Raw genomic sequence first — 13,661 nt, forward strand, 5'->3', positions numbered from 1 at the left:
TGAGGCAGTGGGTTTGTGCCTACCAAAGCACTTTGTAAGCTGGGGCACAGGTGCTGCCAGTTGTGTCACTGGCATCATTTTAGCCTGTTTCTGAGTATTTCAATTGAGATCAGTAAAGGCCATTTGAGCTGAGAAGCACCAGTGTGCTTTGCAGTGCCACTGTTGATCGGGGGTCTGTATTTTCAAATAGAGCTCTGGTTTTTTGAACCCCTTGAAGCCATCAACCTAACTGAAAAAAGTTATTCTTCATCTGGCCCTTCAGTCATGTTGGACAGCCCTGGAGCAGTTCTCTGTAGCAAAAGTTCCTTGAGTACCTGAAAACAGATTGAGAAAGATGATACTGAGAAATGATACTGAGATACTGAGAAAAGACATCTTTCCCAAATCAATAAAAAAGTGGTTTTTCTCCTGATGGTGCTTTGTCTTTTCCTTCTGAGGTATTGCATGGGCCTGCAAGCAAGATTCTCACTCTTCACTCAGCTCAGAAGAGCCAAGTGACAGCAGCAGAGTAGTACTGTTTCCTGTCTGGCCTGCCATCAGGAAATGCTAGCAGGCAGCCTCTCCATATGAGTGTTTTCTAATTCTCTTTATTTTCGTGGCAAGAAGCTCTGCCATTGGCGTGTGTGTCAGCTCCGCCTCCTGCACTTTTGGCCAACTCTTCCGCGCACTGGGCTTACTGCAGCTGCAGTGCCGGGTACAGGCAGCTCCAGCTTCACAGCAGGGATCGAGGCTCAGAGCAGGAGGCTGGGAGGCAACGATGGAAGTCGTGGAAGCAATCTCAGGGAGACCCCAGCTGCTGCCCTTGGGAGCTGGAGTCATCGCTCTGCTGTTGACAATTGTGACTGTGTGCTCCCTGCCCTCCCTGATGGAACACTGGAGGCGGTGGCGGATGATGAAGTCGATCCCGGGTATCAGCCCCTGCTATCCTGTGCTGGGAAATGCCCTGCTTCTAGAGCGGGAAGGACAAGGTAATGAAATAAGAAACTGTAGCCCAGCTGTCAGATCTCTGCACTGCATGAGGTTTGCTGCAGGGGCCGGTGGTGGTGAGGCGCTTGTGTGGTTGAGCTGTGGCTGGCTGGGGAAGGGCAGTGGGCTGGCAGGGGATGTGCTGTTGCCTGTAGGTCTCTCTGAGCATGTGGGCAACCTGCAGAGGGGAACTGTATGAGGAGTGGGCAGTGAAGAGGAAAGGAGAGGAACTGCATAAATGTGACATTATTATCGGTCTCAAAGATTAACTGGACATTAAATCTGACAGCAGCTGATGTTGGGTGCACACCATTAAGTGGTTGATAGGGTGGAGCGTGAACGCTGTGGAATGTGTTTTGGCGAGAGGGAGGCGTGCTGGGGACTGTTGTAGGAAGTGCTGTTGCACAAAGTTAAACACTGTGTCCTCGTGACTTTTTGCTGTGATCTAAACAAAACTTGAAACAATTACCTTCCCCCAAGGGAGCCATGTGCAAGGGACTGTAGCATGCCAAGTTGCTTTTACCTAGGCTCATCATCTGTGACTCAGATTTATGTATTAGATGCAAAAGAACTTTCTGAGTATTTACAGTACATTCCTCAAAAGCAAACCTTTTTGTTCTTGCACTGATTAATGGGACCTTCTTTCTGCCATGTGCTTGAGAAAGCGCTAATGTGTTAGATGTTCTCTTTCCATTTGGTACTCATTATTTAACAGGAACACGTTTCTTAAGGAATTTGTGGTATGAAAGCATTGCTGGGTCTGCTGTCAGTGACTCACAGTCTTCTATGTGTGTTTGTGATGCCTGTGTATGCCAGTTCTTAGTGCTCATGTTGCTGGCTGTGCTGTTGTGTGTGCTGCCAGAAGAGAGACTGACGGGTTATGGGAGTATGGGGAAGTCAAGGGTGGGTACAGCATTGGAACGTAAATTGCCCAATGCTGACCCATGCTGAGACAATGCCTCTCTTCACTAGGAACACTATCATTGAGATAATCTGGGTCCTCTGGATCCAGTCTCATATTTCAGAATAAATAGGACAGAATCTGTGGTTAATGTGAAGGCAAGCAGCTTTCCACAAAGTTCAGTTTGGGGAAGCAATAGGAGGATCAGTCAGGATGTTTATATGAGCCCAGCTGAGAGATGAATCTTTTTTGTTTCTTTCTTACCCTCTTTTWTAAAAACTCGTCTTAAAAACCCCAAACCAAACAGAACATTGCTTCTATCTCCAGAAAGCAATTTATGGAAACTGATGATCTGTGTAGTCTCTAATCTCATTTGTTAGCAGGAATCACATAGCTCCCATGCCCATCCATCTTTGTTCTTGTTTGTTTATGTAAAAATGAGCGGTTTGTGGTTCATAATCTTTTTTCATTAAAAGTATGATCAAAAAAAACTTTAAAAAAGGATAGGGTTTTATAGCAAAAAGAAAAGTAACTTTTCATATGATGGTAATTTTTTTTTATTGGTATTGCTACCAATTGCTGGAAAATGTACTATTTTAATTATGGCAATGTCTGGAAAAAGATGTAAAAAATAGCAGAATAATCTGATACTCTTAATTTTGTTTCATGAGGTGTCATTAGACTAGGGAAAGCTGTATTTGGGCATCTATTTAGAAACTTTTTTTTTTTTAAGTTGGGGTCCTTTGGATTTTCCACTCTGCAGAACCCTGTAAACTTGTCATTTGTTGTTTAAGCTTGTTTCTGAAAGGGCAAAGAAGTGTTTTATCCTTGAACATTCTGAGAGTAGCCCCCACCTTTAATTTTGCAGAATAAAACTGATTTTCCTCTGTGATGAGGTAGTATCAAGGACCTTTTCAAATCAAATCAAACATCATCTACTGCTCTTCCCTTGCCAACAAATCCAGCTATCACCCATGCTTTCTGTATAGCTAAACTAACAAGACATGGACTGGATAGTTGTATAATGATGTGGAGGGAGAATTCACTGAGTTGCTGAGCTCACTCGTATGAAGTCCAGCTGGCAGCTGGACAGTGGTCGTATCTCTTAGGTTAATCTGTGGCATAAATGATGCTGTGAGTCTTGCCCTAAAAGATTAGGACACTTGAATTGTAAAATCCACAGGTGCAAAATATACTGCTTGGTCATTGCTGTTTGACTTATTATTGCTTTGACCTAACACTGCTGGTCATAGCAGCAGGTTAAAACTACCATGAAATGAAAATTGCAGGACATATGGTATAAAAAATTCATTACAGAAGCCTTGCTTATTTAGTAAACACGCCTTGTTGAAGTTGTACTCTCATTTTCTATTCTAGGTTTTTTTAAACAGCTACAGTTTTATGCTGAGGAGTTCAGAAGTTGGCCATTGTTCAAACTTTGGATAGGACCATTGCCTGTTATGATTTTGTATCACCCTGACAGTGTGGAGGTGAGTGTGCTGGTCTCCTGTCTATTCTGCCTCATGCAGAGCAGTGTCCAACCTTTTAGTTTCTATTATCTCAATGCAATTTTTGTTAAAAAAGGGCTTGGACTGGTTTGCTTTGGGATGTTCTTCTGAGTTAGTGCTAAAGAAAGGTGTAAAACAAAGGAATATAAAAAGGCCTAGTCAGAGGGCCTGGGGGGAATACTGAAGATGACCAGAAAATAAAAGCACCAAAAAAGAACCTCTTTTAGCTTTGTTTTCACAAGTGTGAAATCTTCTGCTCCCAAGATCAGAACAAACAAGCAGATATCAGGGAAGATGGAAAAACTGAAATAAGGATAGAAATTCTGAAATTGTGAAATTCAGGTTGCAATGCTTGTGTCTCTTTGACAGACTTCTGCCTGCATTAGAATTTGATAGGTCTGTTTTGATGCCATGAAATGTAGTCATTAGTTTTGCTACCAACAGTGACTGTCCCTGAGCTAGGAAGACAGTGTTGTTTGTTGGAGTATTTATTGAAGAAATAGTGAATAACTCTCCATCTAACAAGTAATATTTTCCTCTCTGTTCATTTTTCTGACAGGTTATTCTGAACAGCTCAAAACATATAGAAAAATCATACCTGTATGATTTCCTGCATCCGTGGCTGGGCACTGGACTTCTGACAAGGTAGAGTGTATGGTGAAATGCAGGTCCTTTTGAAATTTGCAGGGTTTATGATAGGAAGAGGTCTTGGTGGCAGAAATGCTGTGTGTATCTCTGAACAAAGAGATTGTGTGCATTGCTTATCTCACTGCTCATGCTGCAAATCACTAGGATGGGCCTGAGGTTGGTGATGCTTTGGGGTAGGATGGGAGAGTATCTGTACTTTTTCATTTAATTTCATGAAGTGGAGGATCATGAGAAGTGAGCCTGGGTAGGAGCACAAGTCTGGAGTGGAGAGAGGGAGGAGCAGTGATGTAAGGGTTTGGTGTACTCCAGTCTTGGAAGGGTAGAGGAAGGTTTGGTCTAGATGATGCAGATATTCAAGAGTCAGAGCAAGGTGAGTATAGAGTGGCTTTGGTGCCTTTGAGCCTCTTCTGAGATTTTGCAAAAAAGGTCAAAGTCCTCCTGTTATTAGCAAAGCTTTGCTGCTTGTTTGGAGTCCGCCTCTGAGGACTCCATGCTTTATGATGGGACCATGGTGTTATAAAAGCCAGCTGTGGTCATGTGAAGTGGGAAGCACAAGTTCATGTGAGAGGATGAGGTCTGCATTTTATCCTGAGTTTTGTTTATGGCCTTTAGGAAGGCAGTGAGTAATCAGCAATGTGCAGGGTTGAGGTCCGTGGGCATCAGGCATGGTGTGTCCTCACTATTCTTCCTTACTGGCTGTTTMGTCTCCCTTAGAGTTACAGAGGTATTTTGACTTCCCTGTGCTTGCAAAAAAGTAATGGAGGAGAATGTTCCAGTCTCTGCTGATTAGGGGCAGCAGGGGCAGACAACAAGCAGATAACCTGGCCTGTGGAGTGCCCCAGCAGCAGGTTAACAGGAGCAGTGGTACGAAGGTTTCACCCTGTAAGCAGAAGCCAGCTGTGTGCCTGTGGGGCATGTGATTTTGAAAAAGTGGACAGGAAGCTGGTGTCACTCACTGTGGCTCCATGCTTGTCATTGGCGTGTGGGAAGCGTTGCCTGTCCCCGGGGAAGTAGGTTATAGCTAGGCCTTGAGGCAGTCATTTCATGATGTCCCTAGGCCACAGGGCTCCTGTCATGGTCAGCAGGTGAAGGAAGGGAAAGCACAGCTACCGATTCAGAGAGAATGGGGCGGGTCAAGGCCTTGATGCTGAACTTTAACTTTGGGCCTTTGAGCTGCTTGGTCCCTCCGAGCCTGTGCGCTGACCAGCAGGGATGTATTTCTGGAGGCTTGTTGGCATCTCTCTTTGTTGAAACTAGCTGAAGAAATGGTGGCTTCTGCTTCCAAGAGATCCGGAGCAGGAACTATTTCCTTTTGCTCCTCCTGTGTAGCACTGTGAGCAGCTTGAAGAGACATCCACAATGTGTCCTCCTCTTCCAAGCTGCAGTATTTACTGTGAACTTCCTGTTATGGTGAGGGTTTTATTTTTGACTTGGAGATTTTTAGCCTTCATTCTCCACATTAATTTTACAGCACTGGAGACAAGTGGCGGTCACGGAGGAAGATGATAACTCCCACATTCCACTTCGCAATCTTGAATGATTTTCTAGAGGTCATGAATGAACAAGGAAATATTTTGGTGAAGAAACTTGAGAAGCATGCTGACAAGGAACCATTTGATGTCTTTATGGACATCACTCTGTGTGCCCTTGATATCATCTGTGGTAGGTCCTGTTCAGTTACTGTGATTGGGACTGTGAATGATGCAGAAGATCATGAGTTCAGCTGTGCCAGTTTGTGTGAGATGATTGAAGAGGAATGTCCCTCCATATTTTCTAAATGCATTTCCATCCTTCCCATCATTTTTCCCAGGGTTTACTATGTGCATCTGGGTAGGTGAGTTTATGGGATTGGCAGCACAGAGGTAGCAGTCTGAAGTGAGGTTGTCTTGAGGAGCAGAATTCCTGGGCATGGAAATGCACAGAAAGCTCATCCTCTGCAAAGGGATATATATGTGTATTCACTTTTTGAAGGGATGGTGTGGTGATAGAAGCTGGGAGCAGTAGCAACTTACATTGTACACTGCATTTCACTTTGCACTTGTGAAAGGTTAATGTTTTCCTGCTTCTAGAAACAGCAATGGGCAAGAATGTGGATGCTCAGAAGAATAAGGATTCTGACTATGTTTCTGCTATCTACAGGTAATTGCATATTTTCCATAGTTACTGTGCAGTTGAGCTGGAGTTGATGTTGCTGGTGTTGGGAGAAAGGCAAGGGCATCAAAGAGGGAGGGGTGTAAAGCATTGGAGCAGACTAACCCTGAGTCCCTAAAAACCCTGGAGGTGCTTGAAAGACACACCTCTGGCATTTAGGGTCACATTGTAGCAATGGTCTGTGCTGGGTTAACACTAGATTAACAGCTGGACCCAATGATCTAAAAGATCTTTTCTAAATGAATCTATGATTCTGTGATCTTACTGCTAACTTTTGATGGAGCTTGTTGAGACAGGTATAATACAGAGAAGGAGTAGACCTTGAGGGTTGAATTATCATCTGTTCCTTGGCTTTTTCCAAATTGTACCACAAGTGTGCTTGAAGTTGGTAATAATTACTCCTCTGAAGGTAAAGCATGTACAAGAGCTGGATAGCAATGACAATCAGCCCTTCCAAATGCACTTCAGATGTGTTTGAGCATACTCGAAGTCTCATGTTGTTCATTTGAAATACTTTTATGTGCAGTCTGGTGTCTGGGCTTTCAAGTAGCAATGCAGTGCTCTCAGAAACTGTTTGAGTTCTCGGGCAGATATTCTGGAAGCCAGTCATGAGTGCTGTTTTCATCATGGTCAATGCTTTACTGGAGTGTGACTGGACTGGGTGACTTAGTAGGCCTGTTTCAAGAGGATTCCAACTAAATGAGAATATGCTGTCTTTCACAGAGATGGGTGCTTAAAGATATAAAGCATAGTGATGCTGGGACAAAGTAACAGAATTTTGAGATTGTATAAAATCAAGAAACAAATGTGAGAGGCCTTCCTTTCAAATAATGGATTTAGGCCTACACAATATGTTAAATTCTACTTCATTAGGGTACATACAAGTCTTTTTGTTTCTTGCATGTGTGATATAATTTGGGGTTTTTTTGTCAAATAATGTTACATGATATAATTATTTTGCCCCTAGGATGAGTGATCTAATCCAACAGCGACAGAAGAGCCCTTGGCTTTGGCCTGATCTTTTGTACATACTGTTCAAAGAAGGAAGAGAACACAAGAAGAACCTCAACATCCTTCACAATTTTACAGATACAGTATGGAGTCCTTTTTTAAAAAAAAAATAAAAAATTATAGTGATAATTTTCATTGTTGGAGCAAAGTTTTGCACTCAGAGCTTCCAAATGGGGGTAATTAGCATGTTCACACTGTGATGATTTTTTGCATTTGCTGCTGCCATTGTTGGCATTCATGATCGAGCAGCTTATTCCAGGTACTCTGGATATGCTTACACTTCTTGATGATCCCCAAGTTGTTTATGGAGTTTGGCTATCTATTTTTTTGATCACACGAAGGCTGTTCGAAATTTATTCTATTGCTTGGGGCAAGAGAAGTTGGTCATATTTCACTACTAATACAAAGAGTCAGTTAAATTTCATGACATATTGCTGGCAGCTAACTCATGTAGACTGCTACAGATGCATGTTGTTTTGATAAGCTGGGACAAGACTGTATGACGCAGACTGTGCACTTGTGCTGAATTCATCATATCTGATGTGATGGTTCTAATCTCAGGTCATTGCAGAAAAAGCTGAAGAACTTAAAAACAGCAAGCAAAAGCAACATGATAGTGATGTCAATGTAAATGGTAAAGAAAATGGTTCCAAAACCAGGAAAGCATTCCTGGACATGCTGCTGAATGCAACAGATGATGAAGGGAATAAACTGAGCTACCGGGACATTCGTGAGGAAGTGGATACCTTCATGTTTGAGGTAACCAAGGAACTCATTGGTTTGTTGTTGTTTGTTTTGGTTTTTTTTTTTTTTTGTGGTTTTTTGTTTTGGTTTTTGTTTTCTGTTTTGTGGGTTTTTTTTTCCTTTTTTCCTTGTTGTTTGTTTTAGATGTGTTTTTGATGTGGTTTTTTTTTCCCAAACCTCAGATACAAAATTTGCAGGTAGTGACTTTTACCTTAGTTAAGGAGGTTGCTTTTAGCATGATTTTTTGTAGCCGTGGAAGCGTAAGAAGAAATGTCAATATTTCTATCCTTCAGAGGTAGGATAGAAACACTGATGTGCCATGGGAAAATGTTGGACAATGCATGTGTGGTAGACCCTATCTATATGAGCAGGCTCTACTTATGAAAGCAGGTGAGAAATAAATCTTAATAGCTGATATGGACCATGGGCTTTTGACATGTGCTGCAAACCTCATTACCACTGAAGAGAGCTCTAAATACTTTCAGTATTTTGACTTGCATTTTGTCATGTCTCCTCACATTTGTCCCTTGGCTGCAGTCTCCTGGTGCTGTTGTCCCCTGTGCATTAGTGCCTTGTCTTCCTGTGGAATCTAGTCACAGAATAGCTTAGGTTGGAAGGGGCCTTAAAGATCATGTAGTTCCAACCCTCCTGCCATGGGCAGGGATATCATCCACTAGATTAAGTTTCCCGGGGCCCCATCCCACCTGGCCCTGGCCACCTTGAGAGACAAGATATTCAGAACTTCTTGGGGCAATCTGTTCCTCACTACTCTCTGAGTAAAGAATTTCTTCCTAACGTCTAATCTAAATGTCTTCTCTTTTGGTTGAAAATCATTCCCTCTTGTCCTATCACTGTATGCCGTAAAATGTCACACTCTTTTTTTATAAGCCCCCTCTAAGTACTGAAAGGTGACAATCAGGTCTTTCCAGAGCCTTCTCTTCTCCAGGCTGAACAACTCCAACTCTCTCAGCCTGTCTTTATAGGAGAGGTCCTCCACTCTTCTGATCATCTTTGAGACCCTTCTTCTTGTCTAATTCCCTGTCTAATGAAGGATCTGAAGAAGATTTTAATGAGTTTTCCACACACTTCCATTAGCTGAACCTGAATTCTATCTCAGAAGAGCTTAATTCATAGAATCGTATTAATAATGTTGTAACCTTGAGCAACTTTCTTCCCATTTTGCCATTTCTGTACTACAGCAGCATCTTGAACTTCACCACAAGTGTACTTTTTTAGTATCAAATTTTTTTTTTTTGCCAGCTTTTCCCTATTCTGTTCCCCACCTTTTTATGTTTTTTTTTGTTTTTCTTCTTTCATTCACCTTTCATCTGCCCTTCCTTTCCTTTCCCTCCCACAGTGCTGGGAGCTAGTAGCAGATTCCCTTCTCATAGAAAACCAAGTATTTTCTCCTATGGCTACTGTACTGTGTCTCATTAGACCATTTTAAGATAGTTTTGTAAAGGTTACAAGTTGTGTCCATTGTATCTCCTGTGATGCCCCTCCAGATGTTGGCTGGACAGTAACCAAAAAGATGAATATACATCTGATTAATTGTGTAGATACTGACAGTTCATGCAGCTCTGAAAAACAGAAGAGAGGGGTTTTGCTTGTGTTATTTCAAAATTTTTCCCTTTCGGTCAGCTTTCAGCACCTGACACAATTGTGGATCACATTTTATCTTGATTGTGTGTTGAATAGAGTTATTCACTATTGATTCTTGTTTTTCTCATGATCATGGGACTAATAAGTCTCACTTTTCATACTACCTGCACACCTAAGTATTTGCAAAGCCCCCTGGTGCATGGGAATAGAGTTGAAGTGAATGTCTTTGTCAATCTGCACCTGTAGGGCCATGATACAACAGCAGCTGCTATGAACTGGGTCCTGTACTTGCTTGGACATAATCCTGAAGTTCAGAAAAAGGTTCACAAAGAATTGGATGAGGTGTTTGGTAAGTTTCCACTCGCCTTTTCATTGGGATTTTGCTGCATTTGTGAGTGGAAATATGTTTAAAGCCTAGAAGTAGAGGGAGAGTTAGGAGCATGCTTTGTGGCCCTTTTGCAGCTTTCAGCAGCTTCAGGTGTTTGGGATGAGTGCAGGAAGGGCTGTAGGAGCATGCAAGCAACCTTATGTCTTTGGGGCAAGATGTACGTGTTCAATGTATTTGTAACACCTTCTTGTATGTAGTCTTTGTGCATGATGAGAATTTCTGGGGGGGGAGGGATCCAGGATGAGTTTTTTCAGCCAAAGATGGGGAATTTTGGTTTTGCTCATCCCTCTATTTGTTTTTGGACAGACAACACTGAGCGTTCTGTTACAATGGATGATTTGAAGAACCTTCGATACCTTGAATGTGTTGTGAAAGAAGCTCTTCGTCTCTACCCTTCAGTTCCCATGTTTGCCCGTACCTTGAGAGAGGATTGTTGTATTAGTAAGTAATGCTGTGTTGGCCACTTCCCCTCTTGTCAGCATTTCTGCTGTGGAGTTGTTTCCCAAGTAAAGGGCAACGTTGTTTTATTTTTTACTATTCTGTTGTGTATAGGAAGTCACTTGTTTGCTGTTGTTTTGACCCTTTTTCTCCCTTTCTCTCTTCTCTTTAGAGGGATATCAGATACCAAAAGGTGCAAATGTTCTTGTTTTAACTTACGCCCTGCATAGAGACCCTGAGATGTTCCCTGACCCAGAGGAGTTCAGGCCTGAGCGATTCTTCCCTGAAAATTCTAAGGGAAGGCACCCATATGCTTATGTGCCCTTCTCAGCTGGTCCCAGGAACTGCATTGGTAGGTATCTGAAGAGGAAGCCCTTGAAACAGTTCTGCTTTTGGATGTGGTAACTGAGACAGCAATGAGTACTGTTTGTATAGTGTTCTTCCTCACCCCCCATCCCTGAATTCTGGGCACTGTGTGCTCTGCCAGCCTAGTATTTGAGTTGCCACCCTTGTTTCTTCCAAACGGTTTCCTTTCTTCGTAGAGAACAGTGTCTGTCGTGCTGATGTTTCCTCCTCACTGCCTGTGCAGCTTGCCAGCATGCTATTGAGCTCCTGTGTTAGGATATGATTGCTTCCAAATTTCTGATCCTCAGTGTCAGCAACACAGAATGAGAGAATATACATGTCCTGCATCTGTTTTGCTCTGGAAACACCTCATCTGTCTCTCTTATGACCTGAACTTGATTTCTCAAGCATGCAATCTGCAACTGATGTATTCTTTCCTTCTTTCTGTGACTGTAGTTGGTTTAGTGTTTTCACTGTCATCCCAGAGCTCACTAGCACTTCAGATGTCACTGAGACACTTGACATTTATCTGTGCTTCAAGTAGAGGCATTGTTGTTTATATTGTAGAACATGTGAAAAGACTGTTCCCTGCGCTGATTTTAAGTGCAGATGGAGAACATCCAAAAGTTGTCATGCCATTTACGAGAATGGGAAATATGACTTCTTTTGAGTTTTTTGGGTTTGTTTGTTTGGTTTGGTTTCTGGTTTTGGGGGATTGGATTGTTTTGTTTTGATTTGTCTCATTTGTAGTAGGTACCCTTTTACCTAAGAGCAGTAAACTAGGCATTTCCATGTTCCAAAGAGAAATCCAATTTGATATAACATGTCTAGCTAGTTCCTGAGTGTGCAGGAACATGTACAGGAGACATGATTCATTGTTTTCATTGCAGAAATGCACTGTGTGTGCATGTGTGCAGACTTCCATCTCCGTATATGGTACAGAGGGGAGAGCATAAAAAATTCTGAGCACTGTGTTTTGTGTCACGTCTCCATTCTTTAGTTTTTGTCAGCTGCCTGGATTGTGGCACTTGTTTTGGTTTCCCTGACATTTCTCTTTTCTCATGGTTTCTTCTTCACCTTTCTCTGAAGTGTAAATCCAATTTTGTCCCCTGTGCTACTGAATCATCAGTGTATGTGAGAATGACAATTGAAGAAAGGTCTGTCTCTCGTTCTGTTGCAGTTACATCTCCTTTGCCACTCTCCTCATATATGGAACCATGAGATTTTTCTCTCCCCAGAGTCCCTGTGCTACATCTGCTCTGGTGTGCCATCCATGTGCCCTGCCTGGTCCATACAAGAGACGTGACAAGGCTGTGTTTCATAGTAGCTCCACATAAAGTGTTGACTGTTTCCACATTGCTGTTTGAGTTCTGTATATTATGGCAGGGAGGACCTACTGTGGATTGTCCCAGCAAGGCCAGAGTTTTCATGCAGAGCAAAGTTCCAGTGTTAGTGTATCCATATGAGCTCACCTTTGGTCTAAAGCCAGTTCTGTTCATGAGGCAGATGCAGAATCCTCGTCCTCTATGTTCCTGTGCACATGTAAGGGCAGCAATTGTTGATACAACCTGAAAATAACTTTTTAATTTTTTCTGCCCTGTAACTCATAGGTCAGCGCTTTGCACAAATGGAGGAGAAAACTATTCTAGCCCTCATCCTGCGGCGCTTTTGGGTCGAGTCATGTCAAAAGCCAGAAGAGCTCGGTTTATCTGGAGAATTGATCCTTCGTCCAAATAATGGCATGTGGATTAAACTGAAGAGGAGATCAAATGCTGGCTCAGACTGAAAGGAATTTCAAGAGTTTGCTTCCAAAAGTTTTCAATCTATTTAGGCTGAGACATATTTTAAAATCAAATATTTTGATGTCAGTCCAGTGATTTGTTAAAACTAGTTGTTACTGTTTGTTAAAGAAGATGTAGTAATAGCCCTAATTGCTCTACTTTTATAGTACTTGTGAACTTCATGTCAATCTTTGAAATGCGAAGCCTTTAAATCTCAAGTTTTAGTGCCTTATCTGCTCAGATGAAACTATTCTATTGCCACAGTGCCGCAAAATCTTAAACTATGGTAATAACAACAGCAATGCCTGTGATCAAGTGATCAGTTTACATACCATAGCATTTTCCAGGTAGCTGGAAGTCTCAAGTATCTGTAGTTTTCAGGTTTCTTTGGTTCTGAAAGATACAAGTGATAATTTTTCCTCTTGACACAGTATTTTCTCTTTTTTGGTGATAACTGCATTTGTAAAGACCAAGAAAAGTCTCTGATAATCTCACTGCTCCTCTGTAGACATTTGAAGTCATTTTTAAGTAGTGAGTACTCTGAATTATTTTTTAGCAAATTGTACCAAAAGCATTAATCTTTATAACCATAGCAGGAACTAGACGGTGTGCAAGTTATACACAGGATTCCATAATTACAGAAGCACTGTATGATTACAATTTTGAGAATAAACTTCTACTATGCTTTCAATATGGACTGAAATTGTATCTATTGAAATTGAAGGTCTGTGTGCAGGTAAATTACTGATGCATAATTATTTCTTAGCATCAGTTCCTCTAGGGTGATCAAACAACTAGATTTTACTATGCTACTCAAAGCTGAAACAATAAGCCAGTGTGTTCTTGCCATCTAGGATCCTGAAGGCAGCATACAGAGTTTTTCTCTATGTTGAAGAGGAATTTGGAGCCTCTTGAAATCACAAACCTTGACAAGTGGTCTATTATTGCTACCTTTGTTTTGCCATTAAGAAAAAAAGTTTAACAATAGTAGTACTTGCATTTTTCAGTCTTCTTTTTTTCAAATATAGGTTTCATTGCTGTATAATAACAAGGATTGCAGTTTCCAGGGCTGAATGTAAATATTATCTTCTTTATAATGAGATAACGTTTGAGAGCACCTTGATATGTTAATGCGCATAATAAAAATGACTCATGTTTTTCCAAGAAACTCTAAGTTA

General features: G+C 41.7%; 1 protein-coding gene across 1 annotated transcript; it reads left to right on the forward strand.

Moving 5' to 3' along the window:
• The first annotated feature begins 663 nt into the window (after window positions 1–663).
• On the forward strand, window positions 664–13,174 carry LOC130575959 (cytochrome P450 4V2). Its single transcript, XM_057370238.1, has 11 exons — window positions 664–968; window positions 3,245–3,357; window positions 3,935–4,020; window positions 5,495–5,685; window positions 6,093–6,162; window positions 7,142–7,268; window positions 7,747–7,944; window positions 9,778–9,880; window positions 10,226–10,360; window positions 10,530–10,709; window positions 12,313–13,174. The coding sequence occupies exons 1-11, from the start codon at window positions 758–760 to the stop codon at window positions 12,486–12,488; spliced, it is 1,590 nt and encodes a 529-aa protein (XP_057226221.1). The 5' UTR covers window positions 664–757; the 3' UTR covers window positions 12,489–13,174.
• The last annotated feature ends 487 nt before the right edge of the window (window positions 13,175–13,661 follow it).

Source organism: Malurus melanocephalus, unplaced genomic scaffold (genome assembly GCF_030028575.1).
Source record: "Malurus melanocephalus ecotype Western Australia unplaced genomic scaffold, MMel_1.1 scaffold_121, whole genome shotgun sequence".
Taxonomy (NCBI): domain Eukaryota; kingdom Metazoa; phylum Chordata; class Aves; order Passeriformes; family Maluridae; genus Malurus; species Malurus melanocephalus.